Raw genomic sequence first — 20,065 nt, forward strand, 5'->3', positions numbered from 1 at the left:
GGCAGCCTGTCGGGCGGGAAGCGAAGCGCCTGGGAGCTGGGCTCTCTTCGCGGAGGCATTTTGCCGCCCGGGCTGAGGGAGCGTCTCCGCGGGCTCCTTGGAGACCGCCTGGCTGCCGGAGGAGGAGGAGGGGTAGGAAGAGGAGGAAGCAGCAGCCGTTCCGCCTGTTGCCGCGGGCCCGGCGCCGGGGAGGGGTGGGAGGTGCCGGTAACCCTGCCCGTGGCCCGGCGGGGCCCTGCGGCTGGAGGCTGAGGCGAGCGCGGCCCGGAGGAGCGGGAATCTCCTCACGGGGTGTGGAGGATCAACGGCGACCAGCCATAAGGTCTTTGAGGAGGGTGTTAGAAAGGTGGCTGTCAGGATTTAATTTAAAAGAAACAAACGACAAAACAGCCCCAGACCCTTTTTGCTGGCAATAGACGTGGGCGGTGGGGAGAAATTAAACGTCCCCCATCCCCCGCTCTCTGCCGGCAGGCCTGGATTAGGTGGATGCAGAGCGGTTAATCCTATCCGAGTTTTCAAAACAAGCCCTTATGTATAATAAGAAGTAAATCTCATTTTGGGCCGCTGACTGGGTTCAACGGAAAAATGCCGTGAAAGGAGGGGCCTGCCGTCAGGGCTAAGGCGTTTCCTTCGGATCCCAGCCAGCGAGGGGATGTCTGAGGGCAAACTCCGCGGAAGCATCTCCTCCTCGTGTTTGGGTTCAGGTTTGATTTAAGAAAAATAATGATGTGTTACCACATTATCATGATATGTTTTTTAAAAAAAAAAGGAAATTGTGCGTTCTGGGATGTTTTCTAACCCTTTCAGCATTGATCCTGAGTTCTCTGCTAAAATGTTGTTGCAGTCTCTGTGGGTAGGCTCCAGGTGCCACCTCTTCTGGTGTATCTCTTTGTGCCTGAGGCCACCTCTTGTGTGGCTCAGCTGGCAGGGACAGGCGTGGGTCTGACCTGTGGACCCCTCCTTTGGGGAGCAGGGGAAGGGGGAGCAAAGGAATATCCCCCATGTCCCCGCCTGGCGCCCACCAGGGAGGTGGCAGGGAACCAGGGGAGTCACAGGAACAGTCCCGTAACTTTAGGAACAACCCAAACCACCTCCTTGGCGCTTATTAGGTGGTGTAGACAACTCACCACTGTGAGAATTAAATCCTTGTATCCTTAAAGCAGTTTCACTGTTTTTTAAAAACTCACTTTTCAGTTTATGAATGGAAACGTGTGATTACTGACAAAAGCACGGACAGTAATACAGCAGTTGTACAGCATGTACTTGAGCATGCTTTCAAATAGAAGCTTAAGGCAGAGTGAAGGAGGTTTAATTTTTAAATGTACGATCATCCTTTATGCTAAAGAGAGACCCTAGAACTTGCAACTTTACTTTTAATTCATTTTTCACTGAAAAGTATACAACTTACCAAAAAATTTTCTTATTTGCACTTAGTGAAATTATGCGTATTGATATGCACAGACAATGCAGATAACTCTTACATAAATTCATCTTTACTGAAAATGATAAATTAAAAATATCAGCAGTGTCGTATAACACAGTCATGATCTAAAAGTGTCCTAAGTAAGAAACAAGTGATTGTGGTTCTCATAGACTTTATGGCTGAATTGCCAGGTCAAATTGCTAATGAAACTGTTGAAAACTATGACAGTGGTTTAGAAAAACAAGGAGACTGAGATTGTTGGCTGCGCTGTTTCACTTTCCCAGAGGTGGCAACAGTCCCTGCTCTGTTACGGTTTGTGACGGAAATGGGCAGCTCTGGATGAGGTTCCTGCTTTGCTCAAGTTGTCCATTTCTAAGCTTTTGCTCACAAGTTTGGCAAACCCTTTTTCCATCAAGTAACTAGCACATTTATGATGCGCTCATAAAGTTAGGCTAAATTGCACTTAGTACTTTTGTAAAAGAATACTTAAGATTTGCCTTTCTGTCTGAGGGGAAAAACTGTCTTTGTATTTCATCATATATCCAGCAGTGCATGATAGCTCATGAAGCTTTTAAAAATGTAATTTATCTTCAATGGAGAACATGAGGAAAATTTAGGCCTCAACACTTCTCTGCTGCTATTCTGCTTTTTTTTTTTTCTTGCTGCTAATTGGATTAAAAGCCGTTTTGGTTACTATGGCATCCCGTGAGGAGATTACTGTCTGTGAAGATGAATTAAGGTAAAAAATCAGAAGTGTGGTATGAGCAGATGTGGAAAGATATCCATAGTTCCAGTGGTCGCTTATGACTGTATCTAAACTTTAAAAATAATTTAAATCAAAGGATATCTTGCCAGATCTCCTCCCCTGTGGGTGTTTGTGTGTGCAGAGTTGCATTTCTGAATAATGTTGATGAGAAACATTGCAGACAAATCTGTTAAAACCGGTAATAACTAAACTGGTCATCCTGACTATTTTTCAAGTTTAAAAGGCTAAACCATTTTATCAGAGACCAGTCAAAATACTGTATTTTAAAGCCTGTCAAGAAATCACAGAACTGTCCAGGAGCATCTGAATTCTAAGTATAATTGTGTGACCACACTGTCACCTGAAATGGAAGTTTTTAGACATTAGATGGATATATATGTCTGGTGTTTGTCAAAGTGAGTCTGTTTAACTGTCTGTTTATATTTTGTGATATTTTGTCATATTTGAATGTTTGAAAAACAGGAGAATATAAGCAGTTCTGTAAGCTCATTCTTTCAAGTCTCATTTTTCATTTGTAAAAAGCGGCTTGCCCTGAAGCGTAAAGCTTTGAACTGTAGACGTCAGTAACCGAACCCTTTCAACGATAATTAATTTACTTTGTTGGTGTTTCCGTAGGTCTCGGTACAGCCACTTAGAGAAGATGACAGATTTGGTGGCTGTTTGGGAAGTAGCTTTAAGTGATGGTGTTCATAAGATTGAATTTGAACATGGGACCACTTCAGGAAAACGTGTTGTCTATGTTGATGGAAAGGTGAAATTGCTGTGTGCTCAAAATTCACTATGATACAGATGATATAAGTGCACTTCATGCAACAGGCATCAGAACAAACAAAAAACTAATAAATGCAAGTGAAGTTAATTAACTTTACCTAATTTAACGAACAGCATCATTCTTTTTTTCAGTTACAATTAAGGTGTGAGTATTCATTAAGTGCTTTCTGTCCCTGCGCAGAGGCACGCTAGAGATACAGAATACTGTGTATTTGTTCATTTTGAAATAATTTTAAGTACTGAGCTGTTTCCAGAGTTCTAGTTCAATTTTTTTTTTTTATACTAAAGCATACATTCAGGTTTATCAATTAATAGCCACTGTCTTTTGTTTTACTCTACAGGAAGAAATAAGAAAAGAATGGATGTTTAAATTAGTGGGTAAAGAAACATTCACTGTTGGAGCAGCCAAAACAAAAGCTACTATTAACATTGATGCAGTCGGTGGCTTTGCATATGAATATACTTTGGAGATCAATGGAAAGAGCCTCAAGAAATATATGGAGAACAGGTCAAAAACAACCAATACTTGGATACTGAGCTTGGGTGGTACTGATTATAGAGTTGTTCTAGGTAAGTAAACATTGAATGACTGCACGTTGCTGCCTTTGAATAAACTTGGATGCATTTAATAACTGGTAGTTAAGAGAAAGCACAGTTCAGTGGCTAGCACTGTTGCAGTGTAAAATCCTGGGTGGTCTGGAAGTTTGGAATTAGATGCCAAAGACAGTCTGAAAAATAATGGTCTTGTTATGCCTGTATGAGCTTACTGTTAGTGTTCTGTTCTACAGCAGTATTGTCTAGATGAAAAAAAAATTAAAAATTAAAACAAAAAAAAGGTTGGAAGGAGTCAGGGCTTCTGTATCCATAGAGCTGCCCTGGCAAGACTGTTCACCAGGTGAAGCATGTTATAGAAGTGTTATTTGCATTGTTTGTGAGTTTGTTAACCAGGTAACCAGGCTTTCCTTCCAAAAATCATAAGCCAAAGTCAAGGAGTCTTCAATTGAAAAAGTACAACAATGTTATTCTACATCATTGATAGATTAATCAGCATCCTTATTTCTGCATCACTTCTTAACTACAAATTTAATCTAAAACCTTCAGATGACCGTTTTCACTTTCTTACTAGAAAGGCAATACATTTCTCACTCACTCACTCACTAAAAGGCAAGCAGTGTTCAGCTCTCTGCTGATGTCCTGTGATTGACAGTGTCAGTAACACGAATTCTAGAGCAAAGTAATTTCAGGAGGATGTGCTAGACTAAAAGAATGTCTTTTTCAAATGAAAAAAAATTCTGAGATTCCTATTTGAAGTGACACTTGGGTTTTCAAGGAGATTTGAAGAATATGAACAGTTTGGTGGATGTTAAATGCTGCTGCTTTTGAACTAAACAGACCTGGAAAAAATGTTAGCGCTTCATTGAATAAACAGTACTCAAATAATTAGCAGAAATTACTTCATTTTTCTGTCTTCAGCTTCTTCAATTCAAGAATGTCAGAGTATCTCTGACAAGATTCAGAACCCAATGTTAATACCCAGGGCTATGGAGAAGTTAATATGTGTGTTCATAGCCGAAGTTGTTTGTCCGTTGATGACAGAGCCTCCTATCTCTCTCATACAAGAACAAACCCTGTAGCCCAGGTGCTGTGGCTAATTAGGAACTTCTTACTGAAAGTGAAATTCAACAGTAAATTTTAAAATTTCCTCCATTTTCTTGTCTACAGCGGGGGGGGATATCTTGTTCTTTGTACTTCTTATTTTCTTTTTCCTTCACAGAAAAGGACACTATGGATGTGTGGTGCAACGGTCAAAAAATGGAAACAGCGGTATGTGATCACTTCCAGAAGCTTTTCACGGGCGATGGGCAGATAACCAAAGCTTGGCAAGATAAGCCACAGAGGGACATGTCACCTGGCTTTACCACAGCCAGCCCCAACGCTGTCAGTTTGTTCCCAGTGTCACCCACTGTATTTTAAAACTGACAGTATTATGGTTAGGATGCCAAACGTCTCTCTATTTAAGGATAAACGATGCTTTTGAGACAAGCACAATAAATCCTCTGGGTCCTTGCCCAGGGTTTTGAGGGAAGAACCTTTCTGGGGAGTGGGAGGGACTTGAGTTTGATGTGGAATGTGGAGCCGCCTCATCCAAACCTGCTCGTGTTAGCAGTGACAGAAGGTCGAACACAGGTAGTCTGTTATGGCTCATGATGGTCCCTAATGCTTGGGGCTTAAAAGTCTTGTTGGAACAAATCAAATCTTTTGCCTTTCTGGCTAATTTTTAGAGCAGGCTGACAGCTAGAAGGCTGAATCTATTCGGTGTCTTTTTATATTATGGTGGCTTTCAATATGCACACTATGTAGGCTTCCCCATCCTTGAAGGATGTGCTTTCTCACCAGAGGGATGTCACTGTGATTACTGCTGCCACAAGGAATCACCTGGAGGGAGTACAAAGTGTAAAAGCAACAGTTTTGCTATACTTGAGAATAGGATGAAAAGATTCACCAAATGTTTCTGGGGTAATCGGTGGAATAAACATCCTCAGTGATTCACAACTGCTCTTGATGGTTCTCTGCCTTTTCTATAATGTAACAGATGCAGTAGGAGATAGTCTTGCGAGCTGTGAGTACAGGCTTAGTTGTCAAACTGTACCTGCATTACAGCGAGACACAGATTCATCTGTTCTTCCAAAGATGATGACAAAACCACAGCCATGTGTGGCAAAATCCATAACATGAAATGACGTAACTGCAGCAGGAGCCGTGCATCCGAAATACACAACTGTTCTACTCATTTCTGGGCTCTCTTGATCCTACTGTAGAAGACACCACTAAACACTTCGTGTTTTACTGCCACTTCAGCGTAGGTTTGTGTGGTACTGGCTGTACTGCACGACTCAGAAGGAAGCTGTCTTTTCTAGTTGTGTTTTTTTTTACTTAGGTGGATCAACGATATTAATTCACAAACTCCAACTTTACCGTTTCTGATGATGTGAAATTTTGATTGTCATCTAATACCCGCAAATCTTTAATTGGATGCGTGACAAAGCCCTCTCTGAGGTTGTGCAGCTTTGTTCAGATTTGTGCTGTATTTGTCGCAGGGTACCTACGGCTGCTCTAATTGTGGGAACTACAAACCATCTTGACCTTGGAAACAGCCCGATGCGCTAAAGCTTTTATTTTTCTGAAATAGCATCTGTTTGTTTTTATTCTTGTCTCCTTTCTCCCAGGGTGAATTTGTAGACGATGGGACTGAAACTCACTTCAGTGTTGGTGATTACAGCTGTTGCATTAAGGCTGTCAGTAGTGGAAAACGGAAGGAAGGAATTATTCATACCCTTATCGTGGATAACAGAGAAATCCCAGAGGCTGTGGAGTAGCCTATAGTTAACTGATTGCTGTAGGACTAAGATCAGGAATTTTCAATTACTGTGGTAATTATTTTAATATGTACTACTTGGTACATCTGGTTTGTGCTGGGTTTATTTTCTAGTTTCTGTATATGAAATTATTCTTTTTGAGGACCAGAAGAAAACTATGTATGACCTCTTACATTACCAGTTTTTAAAAAACTATATATATGTATAGAATATATATTATATCACTAAGTGCAGCGAACATTGATGAACAAGTAGAAATTATATACTAGAAAAATGTCACTATAATAAAATGGAAGATAAATATTCAGTAAGACTGAATCCTTATAAACTGCGGGTGTATGTGGAGGGAGGAGGAATTGTGCTGGGCATTCAAGTAAGCTGTTAAAATTTTCTCTGTAATTATTTTTTCTATTAAACTGACTACCAATGTTTTTCAGATGCAGTTAAGAAAGTTATAAAGTAAATAAAAAGGTTATTAATGAAATACATTGTTACCAGTACTTGTGTAATAGTATTAAAATAATACTGCACTATGAAACCTGTTCTTTATTCCAAGTAGGATAAAGGATGTTATGTTGTGCCAAAAAAAAATAATTCCATACAGTTTTCTGAAAACTGATGTTTAGAAATCGTTGCAGTAGTTCAGAAACTCTGAACTACTGAGTTTTTTCAAGAAAATAGAAAAAAATAATTCCTGCCATGAAACTCCTTTAAAAAATGAAACTTCTTCAAGCAAGCTGAAATAAGAACCTATTCATGTTCAATGCTGTCTTAAAAACTTTAAATGTACTGTGTATTTTCCTGGCAGTACTGTGTGAATCAAGAAACACGAGGAAAAATGGGACAGAAATAGTGGGAGAAGAATTGGTTGCTTAAATGGAAAAATCAAAATACTAATAGACTGATTCTGTTTTTAAACTTTCAGCATCCTCTCTAAAAGCAACCTTGGGATCTCTATGAGGACTAGACTGGTATGTGTTAGATGGTTCTTACAAGTTCATGGGGGTTTTTCCCCATTTAACATTTCACTAGAGCAAACTAGGATCACACGCTGCCAAAGCTGCTGTTTCGCAACGAGGGAGACACAGCTATTCTATAAATAATTTTAAAAATACAAACAAAAATTGAATGTTTTCATTTAAATGTTTGTTTTTCAATGCTTAAAAAAATATTTCCACTTGCAACCTCACTTAGAGTTCAAAATTAGACTTCTGTAACTTAATTTCTTAGACTTGTGAGTGGTTCCTAGCACTGTGACTACTGTCTTGGGAGTTGCAGGTGCAGTACAAATGTGCTGGGAATTCATTAACAAATTATTTTGAAAAGTTTTATTAAATGTTAATTTCATCTATGTTTTAGGGTTGAGACTGCTCTCCATTAGGACAGTGCTTTCCACGTGGATGAAATGCTTTTCATATGACGTTGTTTTTAATAGTTTCATGCGAGCCCATCTTCTCCCCAGGTAATTACAGTTTTAACCCTAGGTGACTTTTCAATCTAGAAGTCAGCCTGGTAGTGACGGATGAGCCTTTATTTCTGTCTTGCAGCGCTGTTATAAACCGTTTAGGTGTTTAGTTAGGGCCATAACTGCTGGTTTTAAATGCTGCAGATTGGACAAATACGGTATGAGCTTTTAGTTTGGGGCAATAGATTTGTTTCGAACCCTAGTAACATCATAGTTTCAGGCTTTAGTAGAGAGGTTTCAGAGCACCCAAGAGCTGGGCTGAATCCCATTTTACATTGAAATGAGTAGAATAGCTCTTCAGCTTTCCCGTTTATTGCCGAAGCAATGCAGGGACACCTGGCTACAAGGCTCACACTGTCATCTTTAAAAGATACTGGTAAAGGTAGATTAATTGAAGAGCAATTTCAAGGTGTAGCTTGAACCAGTTCTCTACTATTTTGTAGCCTTCCAAAGAGACTGACCACCACTGAGAAATCCGAAGCTCAAATACAGTCCAAGTCATGTTCTTAAGACTATGTGGAAAAATAACAGGTTGGCTGACAGCGTTGTTCATAACTTTTTATTTTGAATTGCATGTATCTACAATGCTTGGAGTCTCGTAACTGATAAAAACTAACAGCAGCTATTGTTAAAAATCATGAAGTATTGCTTCACATTTGTCTTAACCATGTATTTACTAGCATGTCCTAAGGGGGAATAGCTTTCATCTGACAGATTAACCTCTGTAAGTCAAAAGAAAATTTAAGAATCAAAGGCACAACCAAGATCTCTTGGATTCACTAACATAAGCAAAATATCTCTGGTTAAGAAAATGGAAGAATGACAGCCCACGCAGACATGAAGCGTACAGTCACATCCTCAGAATACCTTATGCCTTAAAGTAAATGACCAGATAAATGTTAAACTGTATTTTGTGATGCTTTCCCTTCTGTTTCACAGGTAATTCCGTTCTAGTCTTAAGACTAGACTTAATGGTTTTTGTTTGTGGCTATTGCAGAGCACTTTATATGAGGCACTTTGATCACAGCACATTACTCGGTAGAGTATCCTCCTAAAATTTAGGTAATAAACTTTGTCCTGAGGGGGACTTTGCTCTCTTTGCTCAGAGCCACTGTTCTGAGAAATTCTTACTCAGGATGCTGCTGGTTTCCTCAGGGGCCCTCTCTCTCGCTGGGGAACACGTCAGCAAGTATTGTGGAAGGGCCCCAATACTGTTGTAAATGACAAAGGTGTCAGGATTCTCTACATCATCTACTAAGCTGTCATATACCTTAAAGGCATCTCCCTCCACTGCCGGGGGCATAATATAAGAGGGATTCCCTTTCGTGTATAAGCCTGTTAATACATCAGCCTCAAACACATACATTTTAGAGTCTGTTTTCCACTTCTCTTTACTCTCGATGAGGCTTTTCGGGTTCCTTTTAAAGTAGATGCCAGCTCCATATTTTTGTTCTGGAAAAAGAAAGAAAATTTTTCAGAAGCAAATTAAAAAAAAAAAACCAGCTCTAACAATGGGTTCTTTTGGGGTGGAAGTACTAAGAGACTGCTTCTTGATTCAGTGTGACATGTTATGTTCCTGCTTCACGCGTGCAATCCTTGTGCAACTAAATTTGAATGAAGTGGATCACTGAAATCATGAGCAATGACAGCTGGTGGCCATTTCTGATTTAACTGCTGCTGCAGTGGTGACCGTTTGGATTTAATGGCTAATCCAGTGAAAGAAACATCAATATAACGTATTTATATAAACACTTCTGTCATAGTGTCTTAGGGGCTCTGATAAGCACCAGGGAAGGTTAAGATTTTAATAATGCAAGCTACAAAAAAGTGCCTGGGCTAGGCTAGAATGTGGCTTATCCTCCCAAAGCCTTACTGACTTTCAGGAAGGAAAACCAGCAAGGTCTTACTGTAGATAAAAAAGTAAGCTCATATAACTCTAAAAGCAGGCAAGAAACAGTTCTTATTTAGGAATGCCACTTTTTTGGATTTTAATCCAACTTCAGTAGTCAGTCACTGTTTGTTTTGATTAAAGATGTTAAAGCAAGTGATTACCTGCTGGTGGAGAATACATCCTGTGAAATCCAGTCTGGCACACCGAGGCACAGAACTGAGCAGGAACACACTGGTACAACTTGTGGGTTATTCTGGAGACACCACAGTTTTGTTCTTTTTGTTTTTTCATTTGTTGGAATGCAGCAGATAAAAGAGGATTATTTATCTTTTCAATCTGTGACATAAAATAATAGCGTAGTGTAAGCAAACGGAGACCAGTGTCTATGAAATCCATGAGTGCTCTTGTTCAGGCTTTGTTCCTCTATGTAAGAACCTTTGGTTTGGACTAGATGATCTGAAAGGTCCCTTCCAACCTAGGCCATTCTGTGACTCATTTAAGTGTGGGTGCTCACAGCCTGATCTTAGAGAGAGCTGCAAGCGTCCTGCGAGGGGTGGAGAACCTCAGCTCTCCTTGATCAAAACTTTACAGCTCTTGGAGAAGAAAGAGGTCCACAGGTTAAGAGGGCCTTGATGTCAGCTTATGTTTGGGAAGCGTGGCTGCGTGCGGCATCACACCACACACGAGGAACACAAAGCCCTGTCTACAAACTTGTGTCTTTCTCTCTTTTCCCTGATTCTGCGCAGCCTCGTCCTCCTCCCCCTCCGTAAAGCACCAATAGCCACGTGAGATCCCAGCTTCGACACGCTACTCGTCAGATCATAACTCTGACTAATTCAGTTGCTAATTTTTTTGAGTCAGGCTCACAAGAAAACAGGGACACTCCGTGAGTCTTTGTGTCAAGCTCACAAGAAAACAGGGACACTCCGTGAGTGTCCTGCAATATTGTACGCATTCTAATGTACCAACCTCCTATTTCTCTAGAGCCCTATAAAGGAACATGTGAAGCATGTAATGAGACAGAACATACAGTCCAGTTAAAAGAACTTCTCAGAACTTAACCATGTGATTATTTGCATTATGTTTAAAATACTTTTCATTAGGAGTAAAGACTACGTCTCTTTTAAGGATTAGACAATTTGATCTCAATTTTTAAAAGCAGTATATTGAAATAGCTCATCTCAGTCTTTTAAGCATATGTTAAACGTGTTGGTTCAAATACATCAACTGAGATTTAGTTTTTCCATGAATACCCTCCTCACCTTGAGAACGTGAAGCCCAGCTTTTTCGAACTGTCTCTGTCTGTCTTTAAACTCCTGAAGGTGTGATTCCACCAGTGAAATCCCAACCTCCTTCAGAATGTTTGTGTTGTGAAGGTGTCCTCCTGAAAGCTGATCCACTTCTGGGTAGCCTGGATACAAATAAGGGAGTAAAAATTTCATATATCATAATATCTGAAGCAAAGGCAAGGAGAAGGGATCCAATACTTTAATTTGGTTAAGAACAAAGAATTTTAAATGTTCTCCAAAGGAATGCCAGGTCTAATATTGATAGGGACTGATATGTATATATAGATACATATTCATTTATGCATTTTTTCTACATTTATTAAAGAAACCAGAGAGAGAGGGAACCAAAGAAAAGTAATTTTATCTTCTCCATTACATCTGTCCACAGCCCACCTTTCACAGAACGGTATCTACACAGAACAACTCTACAGCCACGAGGAAAAATTAATCATTCAGTAGCTCTTTGTAATGCCACTGCCTCTATCAACTGTTAAGCAAAGTCAAGGACACGACAGAACAAGTCCACTGGTAGGTCCTGCAGCAGCAGTGCAGCTGTAGCTAGCAAAAGAGCTCAGCAAAGGTATGTGTTAGTTAAGTGTTAATTTTGTAGGGCTTTAAAGTGAAGCTGTTCTGGCAGAAGCCAGCGTTACGGCTGGCTGTACAACCGTGGCCAGTCCCGGTACAAACGGTGCCCTACTGGGAATACAGCCAAGGGACTGCCCAAAGCTCACCAGTGGTCTGTCAGGGGCTCATTTGAGAAAAGCACAGCAGTAACGGTAATTAAAGCCATGCTCAGTACGTGTGCGGACTGACTGCACCTCTGTCCACTCTCAGCAACGCACAGATAAACGTTGCCTCATGCTTATTCTTATCTATGCATGTAATTACTTAATTAGTCACTTATTTACTTTACATACACATGGAGTAAAGCTGTTCCTGTTGTTTGGCTGCAGTCTCCTCTTGCATACGAAGCAGTAATTTTTCAGTTGCGAGCACTGCATCAATCACAGTGTCGGGAAGACCCTGAAATTCCAGCCTTGCTTTTCCACCGAACACTTCTTCTGATACGCTTAGACTGGAATGCTGCTCGAGAGAGAGTTCTGCAAACTCTTTTTTACCCAGGCTAAGAATGTAGTTGTTTTCGATAACAGCACGGTGACTTTCCTGAATTTGTACCAGGCTTTCGATCCAGGATTTTGCTGCTTCCAATGCCGTACTTGATTTCCCTTTAAGTTCAATTGCCAGGTCGTTATTTGCAGTCTCTTTTATGCTTTGACTGCCTGACTCTATACCTGGAAGAAAGATGGTTTTTTTATACAAGTGTTGGAAGAGTGAGGAGCTTTCAAGCGCTCTCACAAATTCCTATATGCCCAGAAACACACTACTCTCCTGGTATGCTCAAAAAAACCCAACCAAACAAAAAAATTAGATACCAGTAGGTAAGGTTTCCAGGGAAAAAACCCAACCACATACATGCAGAATTTATTTGCCTTCCACTAAATGACTTCAAACAAGTTAGGCATTCATGATGATTTTTATGTTTGCAAGTCTTAAAGGGAGTGCCCAGTTCCATTCCTATTAACGTAAAAATGCAAAGTGCTCACACATTTTTGCCCCCTCACCCCTTTCCTCAAGACACATATGCAAATACTAAGTTCTTTTTAAAGGAATGTGATTTCATATTCTCAAATCTGAAATGCTCATTTACTTGAAATGCCTTGCCTGTTCATTACTTACTCAGAAGATCACTTCTCTTGTAATATGGCATTTCTCCCAGATTGCGTGCTGCTGACAAAACTTTTGCCTGGAAGACCTTCAAAGAAAAAAAGGAAGAGCAGTTTGCAATCCCTGTTGTCAAATATGCAATTTGTCTCCTCAAAACTCTGTTAGATAAGCAATTTACAGCTGTACTTACACCCTCCCTCCAAATTCTGAAATTGTTAACAGATTATATTTGTCAGCTTTCCCTAAAATTTTATTCCTGACAGTATCAAGTGCATTCCTCTTCCGCTACGTCTCCTGAGGTAGGACACCTGACACACTGAATGGCACCTTTACCAGCTCCTTGTAGTTGTGGCATATCTGGAACTCGCGGAACCACAGTCCATAAAGGTGTTCATTACTTGGCAGTTTAGTGCTGAGGAACCTGAACATATATAACTCTATGAGACCTGAGGAGACGCATCCCAGGGTCCTGAGGGAACTGGCTGATGTAATTGCCAAGGCACTCACCATCATACTGAAAAGTCATGGCAGTCGGGTGAAGCCCCCAGTGACTGGAAAAAGGGAAACATCACACCCATTTTTAAAAAGGGTAGAAAGGAGGATGCTGGGAGCTACCCACTTGTCAGCCTCACCTCTGTGCCTGGGAAAATGATGGAACAGATCCTCCTAGAAGCTGTGCTAAGGCACAAGGAGGACAGGGAGGTGATTTGGGACAGCCAGCATGGCTTCACCAACAGCAAGTCCAGCCTGACCAACATAGTGGGCTTCCATGATGGAGCAACTACATCAGTTGACAAGGGAAGAGCTATGGATGTCATCTGTCTAGACTTCTGTGAGGTCTCTGACACGGTCCCCCACAACATCCTTCTCTCTGAATTGCAGAGGCATGGATTTGATGGGTGGACTGTTTGGTGGATGAGGAATTGGTTGGATGGTTGCATCCAGAGGGTAGTGGTCAATGGCGCAACGTCCAGATGGAGATTGGTAATGAGTGGTCTCCCTCAGGGTTCTGTACTGGAACCAGTACTGTTCAATATCTTCATCAATTAATAGACAGTGGAATTGAGCACACCCTCAGCAAGTTTGCAGAAAACACCAAGATGAGTGGTGTGGTTGACACGCCTGAGGGACAGGATGCCATCCAGAAGGACCTGGACAAGGTTGAGAAGTAGGCCCGTGTGAATCTCATGAGGTTCAACAAGGCCAAGTTCAGGGTCCTGCACTTGGGTCGGGGCAACCCCTGGTGTCAATACAGGCTGAGAGATGAAGGGATTGAGAGCAGCCCTGCCGAGATAGACCTTGGGGTACTGGTGGATGAAAAGCTGGACATGTGTGCCCAGCCAGGTTTGGGCTGGAAGGCACCTTGAACATCACCCAGTTCCAGCCCTTCTCCACCAAGAACCCCCAGGTTCTTGCACCTGTTGAAAGAATGGATGGCTGAAGTTAAATGGAAACAAAAGCAAACTGTAGTTTTATAATAGATGGCTATCTAAAATAGTTGTGTATTAACCACATCAGCCAAATATTCAAAAGGTGGAAAATGGCACACAGCAGTTGAAATTATCCACTGTTCGTTTGCAACCCTTCTTTCATGTTAGGTCATATAATGTGTCCATAGTGTTTTGCCCTAGGAACTTCACACAAAGAAAAAATGGCTAAAGAAATTTCCTGAGGAGGAGCAAGTTTATTCCCTAATGAGTTCAGAGTAGACTCTTTCTTATAAAGTCACTGACAGCCATGAGAATTTCAGAGCTCCCTCCCTTTGTTATCACACCATAAGGTGAAAACTCTAGGTTTAGTGAAGAGAAATAAAGATTTGTAAAGATTAATAATACCTGTCAATGAGACAAAGAGTTTCATAAAGGAACCTGCTGCTCACAAACGTTGTAAGTAGTACAGAATTATGATTATCTTAATTTGTAGTCATCTACGGGGATATTTTTACAGTTTTGGGTTTATGTTATTGGTAGCCAACAACAAATTTGTTACCTGATAGGCAATGTAGTCACCCGGGCAAAAGACAACCTGCACATCTAAGTTCTCCTCAGGCTTTGTCCTGGCAAAATTTAAAACCTCTTCGATCATGATATCTGCCACTGTCTCAACATCCAGTACTGACAACCAAATCCCATTTGGTGAAAAAGAAACTGAGGGAAATTGTTGTTTCCGAATGTAACACAGGCATCTTTTCACTGCATCTTGAAATACCTGCGAGAAAAAGCAGTGGTTTAGTCCTCACATCACTCAACATGAAAATCAATTAAAATCCAGTGTAACTGGTCATCACCTCACGCGCTGACATGCTGTGGTGGTGCAGCGGCCATACAACGTGCAGCACAACCTCACAGGGCAGGTTATACCCTTTTGTTACTACGAGTGGCTCATAACGCGAAGGATGTCTGAAATGAGCCTTAAGCTCATCCTGAAGAGCTGAACCCGCCTTTTGCAGCAGCACTCTTGAAGCTGGAAAAGGGTCACCATTGGCAGACACAGAATTAACAATAGCTGTGGTCTGGAAGAAAAGAGTACAAAGTTTCAGTGTACTTCAAGTTTACTATTTGCAAGCTTTGCTACTCTAGGGAGCACTCTTTCTAGGAACAATTCCTTTAAAAAAGTATGATGGCAACAGATCAGATGTTTGAAAGGTTCTCTTAGTATCACTAAGGGCAGTGCTGGAACACATCAAAGTATGCACCTTCTCATGGCAGCAGATGCACACTTTTTTTTTCAGAAGCCAACAGCTTATCAGATTATCTAAAAAGACAACACTTTGGGGCCTATTTTCCTCATAGTCTTGAAGGCGTGTGGTATCTTTCAGTGCTGTAGAAACAGTTAATAAAATTCTCCACAATGTCAACTTTGCGATCCTTTGCCCTCGCCTCAAAAAAAATGAGCTTCCCATTCAATTAAGATACTTCTTTTAAATAAAAATTTTGAATGTTTTTAAGATACAGTATTTGCTAAAAGCAAATGCCATTTCTGTGATGTAGGTTCCAGTCTAAGAGCTCTGTTTGATTACTGTGACTAAGCTCACATCTTTCCTAGCTAAAAAGTTAAAATTAATCAATTTAAATGATGCACTGTTTAAAGGTAAGGTGCACATGATCTGTAGGAGTTATTTTCAGCTCTTTCAGTGTTTGTTGAATAACTCCAGTAGTGACATCTATAAGAACATAAATTATAGGGAAAAAAAAAAAAAACAAGGAAAAAAATAAGAGTATATTTCTTGTGAGTGCATGATAAAATGTGAACTACCATGATGTTATAATAAGATAAAGATTAACACATGGATATATTATTATCAATCATCCAATCTTTAGCTGCTTCCTGTTATCCCATAACAGCATGTATAAAAAAAAAGAAAGAAAAACGTTCTAATATTTAATACTCCTTTTAGAAAAAAAAACCTACTCCTTGCCACTATAATTTATTTACCATTTATGAATGCTCAACAGGATGAGAAGATAACTATTTGGTGGACCGATACAATATGTGTTCTGAACTCCTGGGCCCCAAATCCTGCAAAGACTTGGAGGCAACTCCGTGTTCAACATCTTATGGGACTGTCTTACCCTCTGCTTTTCCAGGAGTCCTCTTGTGATGCGCAAACGAATACCTCCAAGTTTGATGAAAGCTGAAGGCTGGCTTGGTGAAGCTGAAAGAGTTTCCTGACCTGAAAGAGTTTCCTGAAGTGAACTGCTATCACCCAGAATCACTTCACAGGCCTTCTTCATCTCTGCAACCGTAGCATCACAAATGTTCACCAGGCGGACTTCCCTCGGACAACTTGGTTTAGTTGTTTCAACAAATTCCTTTATAGTACCTACAATCACTTTAGCACACAAACTGAGAGGGAAGCCGTAAACACCTGAACTCACGGCTGGGATAGCAACAGACTGGATAGCATTTTCTGGATCACTAGCATACTTCAGAACATTCATAATAGCTTCACGAAGTAGATGACAACATCTTTGCTGTTCAAAATTTGACCATATTGGGCCAACTGCATGAATAATTTTCTTACAAGGAAGCTTCCCTCCACCTGTCACCGCTATTTGGCCAGTTCTGATTTTTCCATACTTCTGAATATAACGATCGCTTTGCTCTTGTATTTCTGGCCCTCCAGCATTCACAAGGGCTAAAGCAAGGCCTCCTTGATGATCGAGAGAGGTATTGGCTGCATTCACCACAGCATCAGCCTTATGTCTAGTGAGATCATCCTTACAAACACAAATGTCAATTCCATGCTTTAGTTTTTTCCTGTATACTTCAACAGTGCATTTTGTACTTTTGAAGGTCAATGTACAAGCAAACTTTTTGTAAATGAGATTACTCAGGCACTTCTCTCTTTTCTCAAGAGCTTCATAGGCATCTTTACTGATGGGGATCATCAAGGTGTCCTCATCCATTACCATACTTGGTCCTAGGATACAGAATAATATAAAGTGAAATCCAAGATATGACTGTCAAAACATTGCTTTTTACAGAGAAGTGTGGTTTATAGCTCTCAATTTCACCCTACTGTCGTTACTTACCCATTTTTTTAGCATAGTCTGATGTTCTCTTTCCCCTTTTCATAACTTAAAAAGCCTAACTAAGCAAAGAAATCAAGGCCTCAAGTGTTGTTGATTATTCTGTTCAAATTAACCACCCCATCTAGTAGCTCCTTTCCTCAAGACCTTCTTCTCTTTCCTTCCGATGCCTTATGAATCACAACAGGAAAGTGAAAAGCTCAGGTGCACTCTGTCTCTGTGAACATACATGGGTGCTGAGAAATAGTCAGTATTATGCTATCTGCTGTTTCCCCAAAAGCCTGGAAAATGCTTTCAGTTTCATCTTTTCTATCAGCAACCAGCTCCCTTCCTGTAACTGAGCGCAGGCAGGCATGGGAGTGGCCAGCTGCTGATCTGTGTCCTCCGAGAGACCACGCACCCTCCTCTGAAGCAGTCTGTCTTCAAGATTGTCTTCTGGTGACCCAGCAGATGTCAGACCTGGTAAAATATGCCCTCAGCCTCCAAACAGCCTGCTCACAGTCCCCTCACCAGAGGGATTACCAGCATGTATACCCTGTAGGTCTCATGGGCAAACACCTTTTCCTCAGAAGTGGTTTCCCTATTCTTCCTCCAAAGGCACTAAAAGATGACAACAGCAACAGTATCACTGAGCCTGCAGTGATTTGAGAGTTTGGGTTTGCCTTACTTTTTACCTGAGGAGGAAGCTTGGTTAAGATGTGTCTCCTCTGGTTACTTGTCCTCTCTCTCACTTACCTACTGTTTATTCTCCCCATCATTAGGCTGCCACAAACATTGCCGGTGACATAGTCTTAAAAAAATCACTGACATAATCTGAATTAGAGGAAAAAAAAACAACAAAAAACCCCACACCACAAAACCAAATTTGACTTAGAGCACCACCTTCAAAGAGCAGCACAACTGAATAGGTTGAGAATAAATGGTGAGAAGGAGGAAAAAGGAGCAGACGAGCGTGAGGGGAATGTCTTTGAAACAGATGCTGTTACAGGCTTCGTTGACTGGCTGCAGGGCCACCGTGGTGCTCTCCTGCATTTGCCACTAAACCATCTCCAGCTGAGAAAGCCAATGTGAAAAGCCACGCCGTAATCCAGGCTTCAAAATACTCCTAAAAGCAGAAAGCACCACTTCTCCCCCTCTGAGCTTGTTTGCTGAGAGGGCTGAAGCCCGCCCCTGCCCTCTCCAGGGCATTCTTAGCACTTTGTCACTGATTTCCAGCAAGGTCCAAGGGTGAGTCCCCTAGGCCTTTGCAGAGTCAGTGTGGCACAGCTGCACTTGCCAAAACCTTCATTTAACCCTATCACAGAGATCTTATGTTGAGCTTTGTCTTTAATTCTGTGGATCTCCTTTCATCTGCACTTTAAGTCCACAAGCAAGTTCTTTCTTTCTAAGGAACTTGTGAATCACGGAACTGCCAGAGTTGGAAGGGACCTCCTAGAGATCATCCGGTCCAACTCCCCTGCCAAAGCAGGGTTGCCCAGAGCACATCACTCAGGATTGCATCCAGGTGGATCTTGAAGATCTCAAGAGAAGGGGACTCCACGACCCCCCTGGGCAGCCTGTTCCAGGGCTCTGGCACCCTCACCAGAAAGAAGTTCTTCCTCATTTTTGAGTGGAACTTCCCATGTTCCAGCTTGTGCCCGTTGCCCCTCGTCCTGTCACTGGGAACCACTGAAAACAGTGTGGCTCCATCCTCCTTCAACCCACCCTTTAGGAACTTAGAAGCATTAATAAGGTCTCCCCTCAGCCTTCACTTGTCCAGGCTGAAGAGACCCAGCTCTCCCAGCCTTTCCTCATCAGGGAGATGCTTTTTCAACCCCTTCTTTTAGGGTAGAAAAATAAAAGAGTGGAGCAGGTTTTATGTTACCACTGTGGCTATACAGCCCTCTCCTGGCAGATGTCAGCAGTGCTATACACAGTAGTTATGTTAATTAGTTTAAATCAATTTGTGTGAGTTTAATCAAACTTTCCTCTGGGGTACACTACCAGCGTAACATTTTGCACTTACAAAGTGCACACACCGATTCATCAAAACACTTCCGAGCTCTTAACTTTTAACAGAGAAACGCAAGCAAATCCTGCTGAAATAATGAAAAATAATGTTGGTTCATAACCGCGTCTAATTCATACGCTTTGGGTCGCTTTTTGGCTGTTCCACGTGGGCGTTTTCCAGTTCGCAGCTGGCAATTTTCAACTAAAACAGAGGAATGCGCTTTGCAGGCAGCTTACCTACACCGCTCTTCCCTGGGAGGCTCCTCGGAATGTAACTCTGTTGTGAAAAAAAACACAAGAACAACAAATAAAAAACCATAAGAAAGAGAAAAATACACGTTACTTCCCGATGGGCCGCGTTCCTACGGGAGCGGTTCCAAAATCCGCATGAAGTTTTCTCCCGTTTCAAGCGCTAAGCGGGTGGCCGGGCCGCCGCGGGCCGAGTCACCCACCGCTGCCCCGGCGCCGGAGGACCCGCCGGGGGGGTGAGATGTCCGAAAATTTTACCTCAACCCGAGCTCCACGACAGAAAACACCACTTTTCCCCCACCGCCCCAGTGCCTAAAGCCCGTCAGCGGGCAGGGGCGAGCCCGTCCTGACCCGTGGCACAGGGTCACTTCCAGCCGCAGCCCCCACGGGACCCCGAGGGCAGACCCGGGGAAACGGGGAGGGGGGGGAGGCGGTGGGGTGTCTTGTGCCTCCCCCCCCCCCCCCTCCCCCCCCAGCCCCCCCCCCGCCACAGCCACCAGAGGCTTGGGGTGCACTATTATTACCTAATAAATGCAATCTAAGATAGATGAGAATTTTTTTTTTTTACTGAGCGTTTTTTGGTGACGA

General features: G+C 41.9%; 2 protein-coding genes across 7 annotated transcripts in view; one reads left to right on the forward strand and one right to left on the reverse strand.

The window, feature by feature from the left end:
- FAIM (Fas apoptotic inhibitory molecule) overlaps positions 1-16,429 on the forward strand; it is a 16,543-nt gene extending 114 nt beyond the window's left edge. The window contains exons 1-10 of one of the 6 annotated variants that reach the window (XR_001411665.1): positions 370-2,162; positions 2,805-2,940; positions 3,302-3,530; positions 4,735-4,784; positions 6,188-6,391; positions 7,263-7,308; positions 7,697-7,799; positions 8,246-8,333; positions 11,371-11,510; positions 16,295-16,429. Coding sequence is in view for 4 of the 6 variants with exons in the window: in XM_014939479.1 (XP_014794965.1) it covers positions 2,119-2,162; positions 2,805-2,940; positions 3,302-3,530; positions 4,735-4,784; positions 6,188-6,337 (609 nt within the window). In the remaining 2 variants the exon portion in view is untranslated. The other 5 variants (XR_001411662.1, XM_014939479.1, XM_014939501.1 and 2 more) reach the window with 5 other exon arrangements.
- PARP9 (poly(ADP-ribose) polymerase family member 9) lies at positions 8,347-19,503 on the reverse strand. Its single transcript, XM_014939426.1, has 9 exons — positions 19,466-19,503; positions 16,280-17,130; positions 14,995-15,219; positions 14,697-14,915; positions 12,720-12,795; positions 11,900-12,274; positions 10,956-11,104; positions 9,855-10,029; positions 8,347-9,254 (listed from the first exon to the last, which is right to left on the reverse strand). Exons 2-9 carry the CDS (start codon positions 17,120-17,122, stop codon positions 8,905-8,907), a joined length of 2,412 nt encoding a protein of 803 aa, XP_014794912.1. The 5' UTR covers positions 17,123-17,130; positions 19,466-19,503; the 3' UTR covers positions 8,347-8,904.
- Positions 19,504-20,065: the final 562 nt, after the last annotated feature.

The sequence above is a fragment of the Calidris pugnax genome, unplaced genomic scaffold (genome assembly GCF_001431845.1).
Source record: "Calidris pugnax isolate Ruff unplaced genomic scaffold, ASM143184v1 scaffold21, whole genome shotgun sequence".
Lineage (NCBI taxonomy): Eukaryota > Metazoa > Chordata > Aves > Charadriiformes > Scolopacidae > Calidris > Calidris pugnax.

Coding starts and splice junctions, on each gene's coding strand:
- PARP9 (XM_014939426.1), bottom strand. CDS start 17,122: ATGGTAATGGATGAGGACACCTTGATGATCCCCATCAGTAAAGATGCC. Junction 15,220..16,279: donor GACTCCTGGAAAAGCAGAGG/GTAAGACAGTCC, acceptor CTTTTCTTCCAG/ACCACAGCTATTGTTAATTC. Junction 9,255..9,854: donor GATGTATTCTCCACCAGCAG/GTAATCACTTGC, acceptor TTCTTTTTCCAG/AACAAAAATATGGAGCTGGC.